At 44.0% G+C, this 20,267-nt stretch overlaps 1 protein-coding gene across 3 annotated transcripts in view; it reads right to left on the minus strand.

Moving 5' to 3' along the window:
* Positions 1-913: 913 nt before the first annotated feature.
* The window catches only part of LOC139368685 (semaphorin-3F-like), a 44,308-nt gene continuing 24,954 nt past the window's right edge, over positions 914-20,267 (minus strand). For 2 of the 3 annotated variants that reach the window (XM_071107876.1, XM_071107878.1), the window contains 15 exons: positions 8,662-8,822; positions 7,823-7,885; positions 7,407-7,692; positions 7,177-7,296; positions 6,844-6,989; positions 5,978-6,092; positions 5,508-5,577; positions 5,181-5,325; positions 4,482-4,704; positions 3,938-4,026; positions 3,757-3,798; positions 3,489-3,646; positions 3,254-3,321; positions 2,888-3,018; positions 2,206-2,766 (listed from right to left, as the gene is read on the minus strand). In XM_071107876.1, coding sequence (XP_070963977.1) covers positions 2,344-2,766; positions 2,888-3,018; positions 3,254-3,321; positions 3,489-3,646; positions 3,757-3,798; positions 3,938-4,026; positions 4,482-4,704; positions 5,181-5,325; positions 5,508-5,577; positions 5,978-6,092; positions 6,844-6,989; positions 7,177-7,296; positions 7,407-7,692; positions 7,823-7,885; positions 8,662-8,822 — 2,240 coding nt within the window. In that variant the 3' untranslated portion in view covers positions 2,206-2,343. Of the gene's footprint in view, positions 2,767-2,887; positions 3,019-3,253; positions 3,322-3,488; positions 3,647-3,756; positions 3,799-3,937; positions 4,027-4,481; positions 4,705-5,180; positions 5,326-5,507; positions 5,578-5,977; positions 6,093-6,843; positions 6,990-7,176; positions 7,297-7,406; positions 7,693-7,822; positions 7,886-8,661; positions 8,823-20,267 lie in introns of all 3 variants that reach the window. The other variant, XM_071107877.1, reaches the window with a different exon arrangement.

The following is a 20,267-nucleotide window of genomic DNA, read 5'->3' on the forward strand; positions in this document are numbered from 1 at the left end:
GAGTGTGACTAACAAAATCAAAGTCAGTAATTCGATCATAATTACTACAGATTTAGATAGGTGAGTTAGTTTAGCCAGCTATCAAAAACATATGTTTTGGTGACACATTTAAGCAGATGCTCTTATCCAGAGCAACTAGGGTTAAGTGCCTTGCTCAGCACGTTGCTGTACTACAGTATTACGGCTTCCTATCCATAATCATTTATTAATTCAAATATGAATATTTGAATAAGGTCTACCTAAAAAAGGTCTACCGATTTTTCATGAAATCCTCTTTCTGTGAATATTGGTCCTGTCAATCAACAATAGATCATAATAATACCCCCTACCCCATCCTATCCCTTACACCCCCACCACCAAAGTGATCCACGGGCCTACAAAAGTGAGCCGCCGTTAGGCCTCTCGGGTGGCGCAGTGGTTAAGGGCGCTGTACTGCAGCGCCGGCTGTGCCATCAGAGTCCCTGGGTTCGCGCCCAGGCTCTGTCGTAACCGGCCGCGACCGGGAGGTCCGTGGGGCGACGCACAATTGGCCTAGCGTCGCCCGGGAGGGCTTGGTCGGTATGGGTGTCCTTGTCTCATTGCGCACCAGCGACTCCTGTGGCGGGCTGGGCGCAGTGTACGCTAACCAAGGTGGCCAGGTGCACAGTGTTTCCTCCGACACATTGGTGCGGCTGGCTTCTGGGTTGGATGGCGCTGTGTTAAGAAGCAGTGCGGCTTGGTTGGGTTGTGTATCGGAGGACGCATGACTTTCAACCTTCGTCTCTCCCGAGCCCGTACGGGAGTTGTAGCGATGAGACAAGATAGTAGCTACTACAACAATTGGATACCATGAAATTGGGGAGAAAAAGGGGTAAAAAAAAATATATATTTAAAAAAAAAAAGTGAGCAGCTGTTGCCCATCCCTGGCAATTGTTTTTATTGTTGTTATTGTTTTTATTTTTTTACAAATATTATGTGACCCTAAGTTTTATGTCATTGGTGTTATAGAAGGACATTTAGCAATCCCTCGAGCGGCAAATTGTTATTGGGGAGGGGTCTATATTAAAGAAAGTTATTAGCTAATCACACCCTTTTAGTGTGTCACAAATTTGAGGATTCCATTGATCATTTAGTATGTGTAAATGGAAAGTGTCATTGGTGTTACTCAATTTAAAAATAGGGAAATGACATTGTGATCTTAGATTTGAACATTTGTGGCCTCCATTTAAGAAAATCCTCTATTACCTTAAATGTGTCATTGGGGTGACAGTCATTGGTGTGATGTTCATTGCTGTCACTACTCCTACTGGTGGCACAATGTAATCATAATGGTACAAATAATTAGTCATTAAACTTCCACATTAGTTGATTTAGAATAGAACCCATTTTTTAAACATTAAAAAACTATTTTTGCCAAAATGCCAAGGCCAGATGCCACCGCAATTCAAGAACGACCCAAAACTGAGCCTTATTCTTTCTGACTTGACATTGGCAGGATTCTATTGTAACAATATTTAGAATGGAAACATAATATACGTAATACTATTAAATTGCCCATGTTTCATCAACTAGATTCAGTGGAACAAATGGATTGTAAAAAGTGAGGTTGAGGCAGCCATACAACATGTGACACATTTTACAATGATTCATATGATACAGTGTCTCTATATCACCTAACTACCATGGTGGTGGCTAGGCAGCTATTGTGTACACTAACAAAATCCTCTGCAGTTTCTAAAATGTCTTACACTGAGTGATACAATACAATGTGACATACTTAAGCAATAAGGCATGAGGGGGTGTGGTATATGGCCAATATACCACGGCTAAGGGCTGTTCTTAGGCACTAAGCATCGCAGAGGGCCTGGATTCAGCCCTTAGCCTTGGTATATTGGCCATATACGACAAACCCCCGAGGTGCCTTATTGCTATTATAAACTGGTTACCAACATAATTACAGCAGGAAAAATAAATGTTTTGTCATACCTGTGGTATACGGTCTGATATACCACGGATGTCAGCCAATCAGCATTCAAGGCTCTAACTAGTTACTAGTTACTAACCAGGCTACTAGCTTGGACGGAATAGGGTAGTTCATTTGCAGATTAATCTAAAGATTCATATGACCAAACACTCCGTGTGTGTAACACCAATTTTGCAAGAAACCACAGAGCTATGTGCACAGATCTAAAGTTAGAATTGGGCTCATGGAGACTAACCCTAAATGGGAGTGAGATAAACAACAACAACAACAACAAAATCACAACAACATGAGTGAGTCTGCCCGTTACCATTGTGCAGGGCCACAGTGGCCCTACAGGGCCTGGCCCAGGTACCAGTGGAGTAGAGGGAGGGAGATGGGATTTAGGACTGGCTAGGGGCCCCCGGGGCTGGCTCTGGCTGGCTCTCAGTGTGCCTCCTGCTAGTGCGTTTGGTGGGCAGGTTGAGGTTGAGCTGCTGCCAGTAGGACTGACAGTACTGGTTGATGAGGCGGATCTCCGGCTGGGAGGAGAACTGCGGGGGCAGGTTGTGAGGAGGGGGTGGTGGAGGCGGAGGGTGGTGGTGGGGGTGTCGGTGGTGATGGGGGTTCTGGTCCTCCGGGGGGCCGTCCGGGGAGGTAAGGGCCTCCACAATCTCCCGGTCCAGGATGCGGAGGGCCACACGGGCCACCGTGTGCTTGAAGTTGTTCTCGGTGGCCAGGCAGTTGTACAGCCCCCCGTCGGCATGGCTCAAAGACTTAAGCAGGATGCCGTGACCAGTCTTCAGCACCTCTCTGTCTCGGCTCAGCTGGGAGGGGGAGAGAGGAAGATAAAGAACATCATTGTGAGAGAAAGGGAGAAGACGACATTATCTGCAGCCATCGTACAAAAGCTATCTGATTTTAACGATCCCTTAGGCCTTGTCGTACCACTTTCCTCCTGCCGTCTGGTTTCTGGTAGAGCCATTTGACTGTCGCTTGTGGAGATCTGGGTTGGCACTCCAGGAAAGTGCTACTCCCCTCCACCCCAAACTGCACTGTTTCACTGAGACGCTTCTCAACTGAAGGGGAGAGAATCAGAGAAATACAGTGGAGTAAACATCTGAATCAAAGGCCTTTTAACCCCGTTAACAGTGGTTAACTCATTTGTGAGATTTTGTTGTGAGACCTTTGTATGCAGTGACATTATACTCCTTTTACAAAAAATAAATTCACCAGCCCAGGCTTTCAGATACACACTCTATATAAAATGGAATATGAGATCTAATGTTCAGTACTTTGGCTGTGATCACATACCTTTTGCATTGAACCCTCTGCACTGCCGCAAGGGGTCTCCATGCTTAATATCCTGTCTTCTGCTCCGCCTGTGAACAAGAATAGGAATAGTGGATGACTATACATTATCACAACATTGACTTATGCCTAAAACACAGTATTCAGTTTGGATGGAATGATATCCTATTTTAAACAACTAAACTAATACAGTACAAGCATGTTATGTAACCCCTTAATAGGTGCTGAGGTGCCTAACCTCTTGGTGGAGGGGCTAAAGGCGGAGCAGGTCTCCCCATCCCAGGCACAGTAAGGGTCTCTGGCCAGACAGCAGTCTGAACAGGCCTTCCCATAGACGCCACACCTGTGCAGGGACACCTGGGTAAGCCCCATCTCTGACGACACATACAGCTGTTGCTGTGTGTCAGAATGGGAGAGGATGGGCTATCAGAGGCATAACAACAACAGCAACAACAACAACAATAGCAGTAATCATAGATGAGCAAATTATAATTGATGAAGCCTACTCTTTTTGATGATAGCTTCATAGTCTTAATAGGAGCTGGATTCTGCAAAAAGAAAGAGCACATAAGGGGTCAGGAAAAGATAATATTGCGGAATTAAACTGTTGGATTGTCCCATCTCCCTTCACATATTCAATCAAACTAGACAGAGATTCACATGAAATAGTCAAATTATTGTCATTACCCTGAACACCTCCACCTCCTCTAACGTGAGCTCTTCCGTTGTGCTAGTGTCTTTAGGAAGTACTATCACCTTTTGGACTGTCCCACGATCTACAAAAAAGAGGGGAGAGCGGTTCATAGTGTACATAGTACCACAGATAGCCTAAATAACCTAGAAGAAGATACTGAGCTCAAAGAAAATGATTAACTGAGAGCTAACTCCTAACTTGAGGTACGTGAAGATGATTTGATATTAATCAAATTATGATTTCTATTATCAAGGCATGAATTATCCACTTCCAGCTGTACACACACACACATCTCAATTTAGGATTTGACCCAATCTGGGGCTGTATGTATTAAGCGTCTCAGAGTATAAAGGCTGATCTAGAATCAGATCCACCCCCTGTCCATGTAATCTTATTCATTGTTATCTAAAAGGCAATAATATGAGATGCAAACTGATCCTAAATCAGCACTCCTACTCTGAGATGCTTGATACATAGGGCCCCTGATTTACCCCCTCAGTAAAAAGGAGGAAGAACCTGGCTTGCAGCGTGACTCACCAGTGCCCAGGAAGAGCACCTCATACCTCCCGTCCACAGCATCCACCAGGTCCACCACGATGGAGGTGAAGCGGTAGTCCACCCCTGTTCGCACCACCAGAGGCCTCTTGTGTATGGGGTAGACAGAGTGGTACATGAGGGGGTGCGCCCTCACAAAGTTCACCGCCTCATCCGAAAACTCCTTGGTGGAGCGGAGGCCAGGGGTGAACGTTCCTCCTGGACACTGTAGATGAAGAAGACAGAGAGCTCTGGTTGAACTAGATCATGTTCAGTAGGCACTAAATGGAAGAAAACAGTCTGAAACAGGGAAGGAATATCAGGACTTGTCTATCAGAACTGCATCCTATCGTTTTCCTTTACACAACGATGTGCACAAATGAATACGACCGTCATGTAGCACATCTTGCTGTATGTTGCATCATGGGAATTATTGGATTTTGACCACACAAAGACAATGACAGTTTGGCACATTCTTTCTATAGATTATTTGTTGATCTAGATTTAACAACTTTGACGCTATAGAGGACATACAGTACTCAAAAAACACTATCCATAATTTATTTGTTTGTTTATTAGGCTACTGTCAAGTAGTCAAATCATCTACCATTCATTAATCTGTTATCTCATTATCATGTTGCTACATTCCAATGGAAAGATATACAGTATTTCCTGGAAGTATTTGGGACTGAGTGTACGTACTGTTCCAGGGCGAGGGTAGGGGATCTTTCCAGTGTAGGGGGTCCACTGGTAGTTGTGTCCGTGCTTGTGTGAGAAAGGGCCATTGAAGACATTGCGGATGTCGGACATAGAGTAGACACACACGGCTGAGCCCTTAAACACAGAACTAAGGAAAGATGTGGAAAGGTGGTGGAAGAGAGTCGTCAAAATAAACTACCCAAGGTTCTGAAACTTAAAGTCGCGGAGAACTACTGGGTGGGCAGGCTATGGTTTCAGTTCAGCACTAACAAAGGACATAGAATGTATGGTCGTGGGCAACATTTTGGAATGATTCAAGTGATATATTACCCCGCAGTGGAAAAGACGGCGTACACGACAGGATTGCGAAGGTCTTGTGTTGGCTGAATGAAGACATCCTCTGAAAGGAAGCATGTTGACATACAGTACCAGTCAAACGATTGGACACACACATCATTTTTTAAACTGTTTTCTACATTGTAGAATAATAGTGAAGACATCAAAACTATGAAAAAAACACACATGGAATCATGTAGTAAGAAAAAAAGTGTTAAACAAATACAAATATTTCAAATATAAAATATATTTTGGTTAATACATGATTCCATATGTGTTATTTCATAGTTTGAATGTCTTCACTATTATTGTAGGTGTAAGAGTGCCTTTTCTATAAACAAGTGTCAAAACAAGGTGAAAGGCTGTAAACATTCAGAGTAAAGCAGCATTGTGGTTTTCCTTTATCTGCAATTGATTGAATTGCAGCCTGCTGTCATTACAGTAGCAATGAAAAGCAGTCTCACTCAGCTCGTCGAAATAGGTCTCCACACCATCGCTCCCTATCACTGAGCACACCAGCCGAGCTTTCAGGAAGGTCGTCCACTTGTTGACCAGTGACCTCTGACCCCCATCATCATTCTGGGGAGGTGAAACAAAGTTTGGAATCATTTACACATTTACATTTGCAAGATCACTCAATATCATCACCACCACCATTTGGCATTCTAGGGTCCAATGGTTGTGTGTTCAGTGGGCACAAAATGGGAGAAGATCCTTTGAAACGAAGGTATTACCATAACTTCAATATGAAGACTTACACTGAGTGTACAAAACATTAAGAACACCTGCTCTTTCCATGACAGACTGTCCAGGTGAAATGTATGATCCCTTATTGATCCCTTACAGTGTAGACGAAGGGGAGGAGAATGGATAAAGGATGTTTAAGCCTTGAAAATTGAGACATGGATTGTGTATGTGTGCCATTCAGAGGGTGAATGGGCAAGACAAAATAACGGGGTACGGTAGTTGGTGCCAGGCGCACCAGTTTGTGTCAAGAATTGTAACACTGCTGGGTTTTTCATGCTTTTCACGTGTGTTTCAAGAATGAGTCCACCACCCAAAGGTCATCCAGCCGACTTGACACAACTGTGGGAAGCATTAGAGTCACCATGGGCCAGCATCCCTGTGGAACACTTTCCACACCTTGTAGAGTCCATGCCCTGACAAATTGAGGCTGTTCTGAGGGCAACTCAACTCAATATTAGGAAGGTGTTCCTAATGTTTGGTATACTCAGTGTATTTTCTGTTTCATAACGTTTTTTCAAAATGTGTGTTTGTGTGCGTGTGTGTGTCTTTGTGCGGTCAGGGGGGATATACGGGGGTCTCTCACCAGGCATACTCGGCCCACCCTGGCCAGGACACTGGGGCTGGCCCCCCCGGCACCATCCAGACTCTTCTCCCGGAAGAAGAAGTAGAGTTTATCATCATTCCTCTCGGAGCTGTCAGGAATCTGCTGGATCTTAACAAACACTGGCTCTGGAGACGAAGTGAGGGAGATTAGTCCATTTGATAAAGGAGGGTAAGCAAGAGAGTGAGAGAGAGAGCGAGAGAAATATAAGCGATGTACCTAGGCACAGACAGCTGGTGTGGCTGACTTTTTCTCAGGGAAAAGCAGTCATGGGTTGCTCAGTGTGTCACCTGTGAGTCAGAGGGGCCAACTCACCATTCAGCCAGCGGGAGTCATATTGCTCCGTCCTGACAGCAGGTCTGTCCCCCAGGGTTCTAAAGATGGCCGGATCCGTGCCCATGAAGTCAACGTGGACCCCTGCATACAGATTCCCATCTGTATACAGGGAAGGAAACAGCACAATGGATTATGATAATGGCTATAGGTACCATAAGGGAGGACTGTGGTGGGAACTGTAATGATGAACAGATAAGAAGAGGTCTCACTGATAAGGGCCGCAGCGTTCTCCTGTCGAGGGTCATATGAGCATTTCCCTTTCCCTGAGTCCCCATAGCCAGGGACCAGCCTAAACAGGTACTCCTGCACAGAGAGGACAATATATGGAGGTAGGAATGTTTGTGTGTGTGTCTGTGTGCATGTGTGTGTCCGTACCTCTGCTCTCCATCCTCTGTTGATGAAGGTGCAGATAGGCTTATAGGCCCCTGTGCCACAGGTGTATAGGTGTGTGCGATTCCAGGGTTCAATCAGACGCACAAAGTTTGCACACTCCCCCTGATTAGTACAGAGGGAACAGAGTTACAATACACTGTACATACTTTACATAAATACAACAACAACAGCAGAATTTGTTTAGCACTTTTCATACATCAAAGCTAAAAGTCAAGAGGTAAAGGGCACTCACCTGCCCACCCTTTCCAGTCATTCTACACTCTCCTTTCCTCTGGGTAGTGGCCGGCCAGTGAATCTGAAGGAAGAAGAGTACAAAATGCAACATTTCAGATCTGGTGCCTCTACATGGAGACATAGCATATTCTAAGCCTTATAATACGATATCACAAAGGCATAAATACCTGTAGACATAAATTATTACTATTATTTGCACTCATAGGCCTACAAATGGCAACAGAATTATAGTGGGGCAAAAAAGTATTTAGTCAGCCACCAATTGTGCAAATTCTCCCACTTAAAAAGATGAGAGAGGCCTGTCATTTTTTTTGATCACACATGGGATAGAAATTTGATGTTCAGTCCATATTAATGGATAGTGCAAGTGTATTGCCTAATGAAAAACTGTGTACATTTACTGTACTGTAGCATATTACATTCAAAGGGCAATTTTGGAACATGTATCTTGCATTTTTAGCCATTGGATTAACTGGTTATTACAATAACTACATTGAGAAGATATCATTATGTGTTTTGGTGATTAAAATCAATGTTGTCATGGTATTTCAAAGTTTACTTATATTTTGGATCAATGGTTGTGCTGTGAAAGATGTCTTCAAGCAAAATTAATGCACAATAAAAAGTTCTGAATATGAGACTTGCTGCATTACAAGTCTACAAGAGTTTTGTACTAAGAGTTTTGAAAATTTACCACATACGTGTAAATAAAACACTAGAATGGATCCTGGAAACAGGAATACAGGACGGCCATCTTGGTCAGGAAAATCTAATCAGGTATAATATGTATCTCTATGGAATATTTATCATAGGAGTCATTATAGTGTTTGCTCTTACTATGAGGGGCTCCTTGTTGATGTTGTGCATGTCCAGGGCCACCAGGTACTCCCGGCTGCCCAGGTAGAGACGGCCCTGGTCCTGGTCCATGTGCAGGATGCGGTAGTCACTGGTGTTGAAGGAGAAGGAGAAGGGCCGTGCCGTCCGCGTCTCCAACAGCTCTGGACCAGCACACACACAGAGAGGCAAACAGACAGACACATAGACAGACAGAGAGAGAGAGAGATACAGAGAGACAGACCGACAGACATGCAGACAGACAGATAGACAGAGACAGACAGACAGATGGGCGGACAGACAGACATAATTAATTTTGATCTGAATACATTTGGGGACAGGAAATACCTTGGACTTGGCTTGAGAAGCATCAAGGACAGACAATGTTAATGTACCATGACACATTAAACTGTAGAGGGAGCCAAACACCTCCCTCTTTATAAGTGTGAGGTGAGCCAAGGCACTGAAGCAGGTGGGGAAATTAAAGATGGGTTCAGCTGTCTCTGTCTGTGTGTGTGTGTGTGTGTGTGTGTGTGTGTGTGTGTGTGTGTGTGTGTGTGTGTGTGTGTGTGTGTGTGTGTGTGTGTGTGTGTGTGTGTGTGTGTGTGTCTATCAAGTCTCTTATTGTCTCTATTAGTTTGGGTTCTAGCTCAGATTTACTGGCCCGCCACAATGGGGATAGATACCACGCCACAATCCAAAGTAATGGTCAACCGTCTAACACAACACAGGATAATGGCACTTCTCTATTGGACGGACAATTTCAATCCTCATATTCATGTGACCTGCAGGAGGGGGGTGCAGGGAGAGCAGCTCGTTGACTTTAGACATAAATTCTGGTTATGAGGGCGTGAAGACAATGCCACCCTCCAACTATACGAGAGTGGGTGTTAGTTTGGCGATGGAGGCTTAGGGGGAGTATCTATAAATGACTCACGTTAGCCTCATACCAGACACACTTTGATCTCACCAGGTATTACTGCCCTTCCATCTGCTAACCTGTCTGGGCTCCGTCCGAAACTTTAAATACATGAAAATAGCTTGAGCCATAGTGATGTAAGGTCACGGTCGTACGCCGGCCAAGGTTCTGGGAACAGGCTTTGGACGATGCTCAATGGAGAGAATCTTTTTTGACCTTTTTATCCGAAAGGTATTCACTGTAAACCTACATGGAAGCAGAACCTTCATTTAGCTCACACTAAGTTCCACAAAAAGAGGATTCATTTGTGCTTGGAAAACAAAAATGTTTACTTCGAGTTAAGAAAGATACATCCTAGTTGTACTAAAACACATTTAAATATAACGTAACCCTTTCAAAAGACATGGATATTAGTTAACCACAAACCTGTTAGGTCTACATTTACGTAGGTATATGACAATGCATCTTTTGTAGTAGAGATGCATATATGTCAGATATATCTTCATGAATGACCATACACTTGCGAGAATACAGTGGGGCAAAAAAGTATTTAGTCAGCCACCAACTGTGCAAGTTCTCCCACCTAAAAAGATGAGAGGTATGTCATTTTCATCATAGGTACACTTCAACTATGACAGACAAAATTAGAAAAAAAATCCAGAAAGTCACATTGTAGGATTTTTAATGAATTTATTTGCAAATTATGGTGGAAAATAAGTATTTAGTCACCTACAAAAGTTTATCTCAATACTTTGTTATATACCCTTTGTTGGCAATGACAGAGGTCAAACGTTTTCTGTAAGTCTTCACAAGGTTTTCACACACTGTTGCTGGTATTTTGGCCCAACACGGACTTTCAACTCCCTCCAAAGATTTTCTATGGGGTTGAGATCTGGAGACTGGCTAGGCCACTCCAGGACCTTGAAATGCTTCTTACGAATACACTCCTTCGTTGCCCGGGTGGTGTGTTTGGGATCATTGTCATGCTGAAAGACCCAGCCACATTTCATCTTCAATGCCCTTGCTGATGGAAGGAGGTTTTCACTCAAAATCTCACGATTCATGGCCCCATTCATTCTTTCCTTTACACGGATCAGTCGTCCTGGTCCCTTTGCAGAAAAACAGCCCCATAGCATGATGTTTCCACCCCCATGCTTCACAGTAGGTATGGTGTTCTTTGGATGCAACTCAGCATTCTTTGTCCTCCAAACACGACGAGTTGAGTTTTTACCAAAAAGTTATATTTTGGTTTCATCTGACCATATGACATTCTCCCAATCTTCTTCTAGATTATCCAAATGCTCTCTAGCAAATTTCAGACGGGTCTGGACATGTACTGGCTTAAGCAGGGGGACCAGTCTGGCACTGCAGGATTTGAGTCCCTGGCGGTGTAGTGTGTTACTGATGGTAGGCTTTGTTACTTTGGTCCCAGCTCTCTGCAGGTCATTCACTACGTCCCCCCGTGTGGTTCTGGGATTTTTTCTAACCGTTCTTGTGATCATTTTGACCCCACGGGGTGAGATCTTGCGTGGAGCCCCAGATCGAGGGAGATTATCAGTGGTCTTGTATGTCTTCCATTTCCTAATAATTGCTCCCACAGTTGATTTCTTCAAACCAAGCTGCTTACCTATTGCAGATTCAGTCTTCCCAGCCTGGTGCAGGTCTACAATTTTGTTTCTGGTGTCCTTTGACAGCTCTTTGGTCTTGGCCATAGTGGAGTTTGGAGTGTGACTGTTTGAGGTTTTGGACAGGTGTCTTTTATACTGATAACAAGTTTAAACAGGTGCCATTAATACAGGTAACGAGTGGAGGACAGAGGAGCCTCTTAAAGAAGTTGTTGCAGGTCTGTGAGAGACAGAAATCTTGCTTGTTTGTAGGTGACCAAATACTTATTTTCCACCACAATTTGGATCTGGATTTTTTTTCTAATTTTGTCTGTCATAGTTGAAGTGTACCTATGATGAAAATTACAGGCCTCTCTCATCTTTTTAAGTGGGAGAACTTGCACAATTGGTGGCTGACTAAATACTTTTTTGCCCCACTGTATATGCATACCCTTAGTGTGTGTGTGTGTGTGTGTGTGTGTGTGTGTGTGTGTGTGTGTGTGTGTGTGTCACACCCTGGCCATAGAGATGCTTTTTCTTCTCTATTTTGGTTAGGCCTGGGTGTGACTAGGGTGGGCGTTCTATGTTCTTTTTTCTATGTTTTTGTATTTCTTTGTTTTTGGCTGGGTATGATTCCCAATCAGGGACAGCGGTCTGCTGTTGTCTCTGATTGAGAACCATACTTAGGCAGCCTGTTTTCCCACTATGGGTTGAGGGTAGTTGTTTTCTGTTTTGTGTTTCTGCACCTGACAGGACTGTTTCGTTTTCGTTCATTCTCTTGTTATTTTGTTTTGTGTTCAGTTTAAATAAAAATAACATGAACACTTACCAAGCTGCGCTTGGTCCGATCCTTCATACTCCTCGTCAGAAGAGGAGGAAAACCTTTACAGAACTACCCACCAAGAAAGGACCAAGCAGCGTGGTAATGAGAGGCAGCGATATCTGGAGAAATAGACATGGGAGGAGATACTGGAAGGCAAGGGACCCTGGGCACAGGCTGGAGAATATCGCCGCCCCAAGGAAGATCTGGAGGCAGCGAGAGCTTAACGGCGGCGATATGAGGTAAGGCAGCGCAACTCCCCGTGCTTACCGGAAGAAGCGCAGTACTGGTCAGGTACCGTGTTATGCGGCCGAGCGCACAGTGTCGCCAGTTGGCGCTCATAGCCCGGAGCGCTATAGGCCAGCCCCCCACAAGTGCCATGCGAGAGTGGGCATCCAGCCAGGGCGTGTTGTGCCAGCTCAGCGTGTTTGGTCTCCGGTACGCCGTTTCGGCCCAGGGTATCCTGCGCCGGCTCTGCGTGCTGTGTCTCCGGGGTGCTGGGAGAGTGCAGTGCGCCCTATGCCTGCGTTCCGCCCGTGCCGGGCGAATGTGGGCATTGAGCCTAAGGGGAAGATGCGAGTGGTATGCACCAGATCTCGTGCTCACCCACAGCCCGGTTCAACCTGTGCCTGCACTCTGGAGGGTCCAGGCTAAAGTGGTCATCCAGCCTGGAGGAGTGGTGCCAAGGCTGCGCACCAGAGCTCCAGTGCTCCCCCACAGCCTGGTCCATCCGGTGCCTCCTCCACGCACCAGGCCTCCTGTAGGTCTTCCCAGCCTGGTGGGTCCTGTGGCAGCCCCACGCACCAGGCTGTCTCTCCGTCTCCTCCCTCCAGGTTCTCCCGCCTGTCCGGCGCCGCCAGAGTCTCCCGCCAGTCCGGCGCCGCCAGAGCCGCCCGTCAGTCAGGAGCCGTCAGAGCCGCCCGTCAGTCAGGAGCCGCCAGAGCCGCCCGTCAGTCAGGAGCCGACAGAGCCGCCCGTCAGTCAGGAGCCGCCAGATCTGCCCGTCAGTCAGGAGCCACGAGAACCACCCTTCACTCCGGAGCCGCCAGAGTCGCCCTTCACTCCGGAGCCGCCCTTCCCTCCGGAGCCGCCAGAGTCGCTCTTCACTCCGGAGCCGCCAGAGCCGCCCTTCACTCCGGAGCCGCCCTTCACACCGGAGCGGCCAGAATTGCAGCCCCTCAGTCCAGAGGTGCCCCTCAGTCCAGTGGCGCCCTCTACGAGGGTCTTCAGTCCGGGGCCCGCTGCTACCTAAGTGGGCCAAGACTGAGGTGGAGCAGGGTCCACGTCCCGCACCCGAGCCGCCGCCGTAAGAAAGGGGGGGGGGGGGGGGGGGGTACTGTCACACTCTGGCCATAGAGAGGCTTTTTATTCCCTATTTTGGTTAGGCCAGGGTATGATGAGGGTGGGCGTTCTATGTTCTTTTTTCTATGTTTTTGTATTTCTTTGTTTTTGGCCGGGTATGGTTCTCAATCAGGGACAGCTGTCTGTCGTTGTCTGCGCTTTGGTCCGATTCTTCATACTCCTCGTAAGAAGAGGAGGAAAACCGTTACACAATGTGAGTGTGCACATCAGAGAAGAGAGAGGGCAGCAGAGAGGGGTATGTGAATGTGTTTGGTGCCGTTATCTGGCCCTCTAACTAGGTGGTGAAGTGTGGCCGTCTGTCTGTCTCTCTCGCAGCTGTGTGACTGATCTGTAAACAATCCGTAGAATTCCGTCCGTCACCGCTCCGTGGAGAGCCTGGGATTCCGGCCGCTCGGTGTGCGTAGGGAGGACAGGGAGGGCAGCGGGCTTCTATTCTCAGGGCTCCTCTCATCCCATTCCAAGTGGGTTTATCCCGAAAATCCAATATCTTTGGGCAAGGGTGGGACCGAGGGCTGACTGTTTGAAAAAGGACACACCTGCTGGCCATCAAGGTCAGGACTAATGGACCCTCTGAGGCTGTTTCTACACTGTGGGGAAGGGAAGGCTAGTCTTAAAACAGGCATGTTGAGATGTACTTACTTACAATATGCTGGGTATGCCTACACTACTATACAACTGCATCACCTAAGAGTAGAATCATGCAAAGGTTATGCAGAGTTGACGACTTAAATGAAATTCACTGAGTGCTATATAGTCTGAGACATAGTTTCCGCTGGTTTGTGGTAATAGGATAGCGGGGAACAGTCACTTATAAATGATTTCACTTCCCATAGCAATGTTCCATTTGTAAAGCAGCGACAATCTCACAATCTAATCATTCGTCTCCATCATTAAAATGAGAATCCAACGTTGTCTCTCTCTTGGAAGATAGCACTGATGGCCACTTTGTTTCAGGGTCCTAAGGGCATTTGTGTGCATTGTTGTCTATTGTTAGATATTACTGCACTGTTGGAGATGGGAACACAAGCATTTGGCTACACCCGCAATAACATCTGTTTCAGCCACATTGATGCCGTATGAACTACAGTAGCACATCTTTCCAAACTGGATCATTCTGGATCACACTTCTTGTAGTGACCTTTAACCTTTCCACATCCCGACCTCCATCTGTTAGCGGTCAAATGATCTTCTTCCCATGGCAAACCAACAATAAGGTGTGAAGTATGTATCGTGGGCAGCTTCACAGGCAGAGGCCATTGTGTTGAGTGGTGCTGAAGCCTGCCGGTCCTCTCTGGCGGAGCAACCACACTGACGCTTATACTAGCACAGAGTTGTAATACTCATCACTGCATCCTGTATCAAAAGGTTGGCTGGTCCTCATTAAAGTCCCGTAGACCACTTCACTGCTCCCTTTTTGTTTACAAAACTCTACTACACAAGCTTCCGACTTAACTAACTTCGTTGTTGAAGTATAAAACCACGATAACCCGTTTAAAGGGTTGGTTAACTCTTGAGGTACCTCAGGTCTCCACCGAATGAGGTACATCCTCTTTTAGTTTTAATGTACCTCACTGTTGGAAAAATTTACAAAAGTCATTACATTTTCTATGTTCTGGTGCCACTTGGGTAATTTAAAGTGTTGATTGAAGACCCATTAACTGTGGAATGTAACAGTTTTCCTTACATTTTGTGCTGTATTTTTGTTGTTGTATTGATTGCTGTTTTGTTTCACATTGTATTACTGTGATCAGGGTGCCCTTGAGAATGAGACCCTGGCCTCAATAGATTACACTGAAAAAAATAAAGAATAAATACATTTAAATAAAAATGGAGTGAATGCCATCCCCCGTGAGCGAGCTACCTAGTACTGTAACTAGCAAAATATCAGTAGTTGTTGTGACTTCAAAACAGAAACACGCCGTGCTTTAGGGACTTAATTTGAGCCAGTTTGCTACAGCAGGAAAATAATCCTGCAGCAACAGGAAATGTGAATTGTTACAGTATGTGGATTATAATTAATGGACATTTTTCAAGGGGTTGATACGTTTTTCATAAGGGAAAGTCAAGTCTGTAATTTCAAAGTGGAAATTACAAACTTCATATCCCTTTTTAAACCTCAAATACACAACAAGTATGAAATGTCCTGCATGCATGAAAGTTATCCTGGGGGTGATCAAATTAAGATCCTGCATCTGTAGGCCTACTGTAGGATGTAACAAATATGATAAATCTGAGGTTAACCATGACGAGTTGCTCAACCTACTGCTGCATCCGATTTTGGGGCCCGACTGAGTCTTTTCCTCTCTCTCTTATTCGCACACATATGAAAACAAGCACTGCCAAAACAATGTGTGTAAAACCCAGTCAAACCAGGAGTGTTACTGAAGTAAAACATAGCAGATGACATCATCAGAATGGTGAAGAGAGTGTACTGTAGATTTGATTAGAATCACTAGGTGTTTGGGGTATAGTAGTCGTATTTCAGGCCTTGCACTGAATGAACACCACAGAATGTATGTGTCCCCAGTCTTCCTACTTCCCAATGTTGTAATGGATCTATTTTATATCACAGTACAAGACGTATGTATACAGTGTATCAGTGTGGTAATTATGTTAGAGGTCGTGTGGGCAAGTCACTCATCAAACAGTACGGTTAACAGTTCTGGGTGAGTCAGTTATCAGTCCTATATAATTATCATTCAGTTAATACCATATTTGTTTTCAATTTTCACAAGTATGTGGTACCTTTTTACAACTCTTCGTGCAAAGTTTTTTTTTAAATATAATCAAAAAGGCAGTTGTTTCAAAACTCAAAGTAAATTGTTAATTGATGAACACACAATTTTCACTTTCTCACCAAACTTAATCAGTGTCTAGAAATACATGTTTCACATTGCAGTACATGTTCATATAAAGTAATTGTCTTTAACAATACAATGCTCTCATTACTTTTTATATGATTCTCTTCTCACTTGTTAAAATACATTTGACTATTACTTAATGCAACTGCTCTTGATTGATAATCACTTTACAGTTTGGTAAACCTACAGTAGGGATTTTAAAAACACGTTTGTCTACTACAGATTTAGAGAACTACATAACGAAAATGTAGGTCCGTAAAGTGGAAACATGGGGCGGCAGGGTAGCCTAGTGGTTAGAGCGTTGGACTAGTAACCGGAAGGTTGCAAGTTCAAACCCCCGAGCTGACAAGGTACAAATCTGTCGTTCTGCCCCTGAACAAGGCAGTTAACCCACTAGGCTGTCATTGAAAATAAGAATTTGTTCTTAACTGACTTGCCTAGTTAAATAAATAAAAATATGATATTACAATAATGTATTAATACAGTCCTGTATTGGCCGGGCAATTTCTGTAGCAGACGCTTTTATCCAAAGTGACAACAGTGAGTCTGCATACTTTCGGATGTGATCCCAGTGGGAATCAAACCCACAACTTGTGTTGGTAGTGCCATGCTCTTACGAACTGAACCACGGACAGGACCACTACAATACATAAGTACAATACAATACATGATTACAATACAGGTGGAAGATATATGATTGCCTTCCCCATGAGTGTACATATACCGTATCTTAACTTGATCCTCCTGTTGTTGCAGGAATTTTCCAGGAATTTTCCTGCACAACACAACTGCAGGATTATTTTCCTGATATGTGAACCTGGCTCAAATTAAGATCCATCATCTGTACCACTGTCCTTCTGGCCGTGGATGAGGCATGCAATGACATCAGTCAGGACCTACAGTACCAATGAAAAGTTTGGACACAACTATTCATTCAAGGGTTTTTCTTTATTTCAACTATTTTCTACACTGTAGAATAATAGTGAAGACATTAAAACTCTGAAATAACACATGTAGTAAACAAAAAAGTGTTCAACAAATAAAAATATTTTAGATTCTTCAAAGTAGCCACCCTTTGCCTTGACGACAGCTTTACACACTATTGGCATTCTCTCAACCAGCTTCATGAGGTTGTCACCTGGATTAACAGGTGTGCCTTGTTAAAAGTTAATTTGTGGAATTTATTTCCTTCTTAATGTATTTGAGCCAATCAGTTGTGTTGTGACAAGGTAGGGGTGGAATACAAAAGATAGCCCTATTTGGTAAAAGACTCAGTCCATATTATGGCAAGAACAGCTCAAATAAGTACAGAGAAATGACAGTCCATCATTACTTTAAGACATGAGGGTCAGAGGGTCAAATTTCAAGTTTCTTCAAGTGCAGTCGCAAAAACCATCAAGCGCTACAATGAAACTGGCTCTCTTGAGGACTGGCATAGGAAAGGAAAACTCAGAGTTACCTCAACTGCAGAGGATAAGTTCATTAGAGTTAACTGCACCTCAGATTGCAGCCCAAATAAATAAGCCCAAATAAATTATTCACAGAGTTCAAGTAACAGACACATCTCAACATCCACTGTTCAGAGGAGACTGCATGAATCAGGCTTTCATGGTCGAATTGCTGCAAAGAATCTAGAGGTCGACCGATTATGATTTTTCAACACCGATACCGATTATTGGAGGACCAAAAAAAGCCGATACCGATTAATCATGTATTAAAATGTATTTATTTATTTGTAATGATGACAATTACAACAATACTGAATGAACACTTTTAGTTACTTAATATAATACATCAATAAAATCAATTTAGCCTCAAATAAATAATCAAACATGTTCAATTTGGTTTAAATAATGCAAAAACAAAGTGTTGGAGAATAAAGTAAAAATGCAATATGTGCCATGTAAAAAAGCTCATGTTTAAGTTTTTTGCTCAGAACATGAGAACATATGAAAGCTGGTGGTTCCTTTTAACACGAGTCTTCAATATTCCCAGGTAAGAAGTTTTAGGTTGTAGTTATTATAGGAATTATAGGACTATTTCTCTCTATACCATCTGTATTTCATGTACCTTTGACTATTGGATGTTCTTATAGGCACTTTAGTAATGCCAGTGTAACAGTATAGCTTCCGTCCCTCTCCTCGCCCCTACCTGGGCTCGAACCAGGAACACATTGACAACAGCCACCCTCGAAGCATCGTTACCCATCGCTCCACAAAAGCCGCGGCCCTTGCAGAGCAAGGGGAACAACTACTTAAAGGTCTCAGAGCGAGTGACATCACCGATTGAAACGCTATTAGAGCGCACCCCGCTAACCTGCTCGGGAGTTGATAGGCTTGAAGTCATAAACAGCTCAATGCTTGAAGCACAGCGAAGAGCTGCTGGTAAACGCACAAAAGTGCTGTTTGAATGAATGCTTACGAGCCTGCTGCTGCCTACCACCACTCAGTCAGACTGCTCTATCAAATATCAAATCATATACTTAATTATAATATAATAACACACAGAAATACGAGCCTTAGGTCATTAATATGGTTAAATCCAGAAACGATCATTTCGAAAACAAAACGTTTATTCTTTCAGTGAAATACGGAATCGTTCTGTATTTTATCTAACGGGTGGAATCCCTGTGTGTAAATATTCCTGTTACATTGCACAACCTTCAATGTTATGTCATAATTACGTAAAATTCTGGCAAATTAGTTCGCAACGAGCCAGGCGGCCCAAACTGTTGCATATATCCTGACTCTGCGTGCAATGAACGCAAGAAAAGTGACACAATTTCCCCAGTTTAATATTGCCTGGATTTCTTTTAACTAAATATGCAGGTTTAATAAAATATACTTCTGTGTATTGATTTTAATAAAGGCATGGATGTTTATGGTTAGGTACATTCGTGCAATGATTGTGATTTTTTTTGCAAATGCGTTTTAGTTAAATCATCCCCCGTTTGGAGAAGTTGGCTGTTTTTGTTAGGAATAAATAGTCTTCACACAGTTTGCAACAAGCCAGGTGGACCAAACAGCTGCATATACCCTGACTCTGTTGCACAGAACGCAAGAGAAGTGACACAATTTCCCTAGTCAAAAGAAATTCATGTTAGCAGGCAATATTAAATTAATATGCAGGTTTAAAAATCTATATTTGTGTATTGATTTTAAGAAAGGCGTTGATGTTTATGGTTAGGTACACATTGGTGCAACGACAGTTCTCTTTTTTCGCGAATGAGCTTATTAAATCACCCGTTTGGCGAAGTAGGCTATGATTCAATAATAAATTAACAGGCACCGCATCGATTATATGCAACGCAGGACAAGCTAGATAAACTAGTAATATCCTCAACCATGTGTAGTTAACTAGTGATTATGTTAAGATTTATTGTTTTTTATAAGATACGTTTAATGCTAGCAGCACCTTACCTTGGCTCCTTGCTGCACTCGCATAACAGGTAGTCAGCCTGCCACACAATCCCCTCGTGGAGTGCAATGTAATCGGCCATGACCGGTGTCCAAAAATGCAGATTACCGATTGTTATGACAACTTGAAATCGGCCCTAATTAATCGGCCATTCCGATTAATCGGTCGACCTCTAAAAGAAACCACTACTAAGGGACACCAATAAGAAAAATAGACTTGCTTGAGCCAAGAAACATGAGCAATGGACATTAGACCGGTGGAAATCTGTCTTTTGGTCTGATGAGTCCAAATTTGAGATATTTGGTTCAAACCACCGTGTCTTTGTGAGACACAGAGTAGGCGAACGGATGATCTGCACTTGTGTGGTTCCCACCGTAAAGCATGAGGAGGAGGTGTGATGGTGTGGGGGTGGGCTGCGATTTATTTACATTTCAAGGTACACTTAACCAGCATCACAGCATTCTGCAGCAATATGCCATCCCATCTGGTTTGCGCTTAGTGGGACTATCATTTATTTTTCAACAGGACAATGACGCAAAACACACCTTCAGGCTGTGTAAGGGCTATTTGACCAAGAAGGAGAGTGATGGTGCTGCATCAGATGACCTGGCCTCCACAATCACTCA

Source organism: Oncorhynchus clarkii, chromosome 16, assembly GCF_045791955.1.
Source record: "Oncorhynchus clarkii lewisi isolate Uvic-CL-2024 chromosome 16, UVic_Ocla_1.0, whole genome shotgun sequence".
NCBI lineage: Eukaryota > Metazoa > Chordata > Actinopteri > Salmoniformes > Salmonidae > Oncorhynchus > Oncorhynchus clarkii.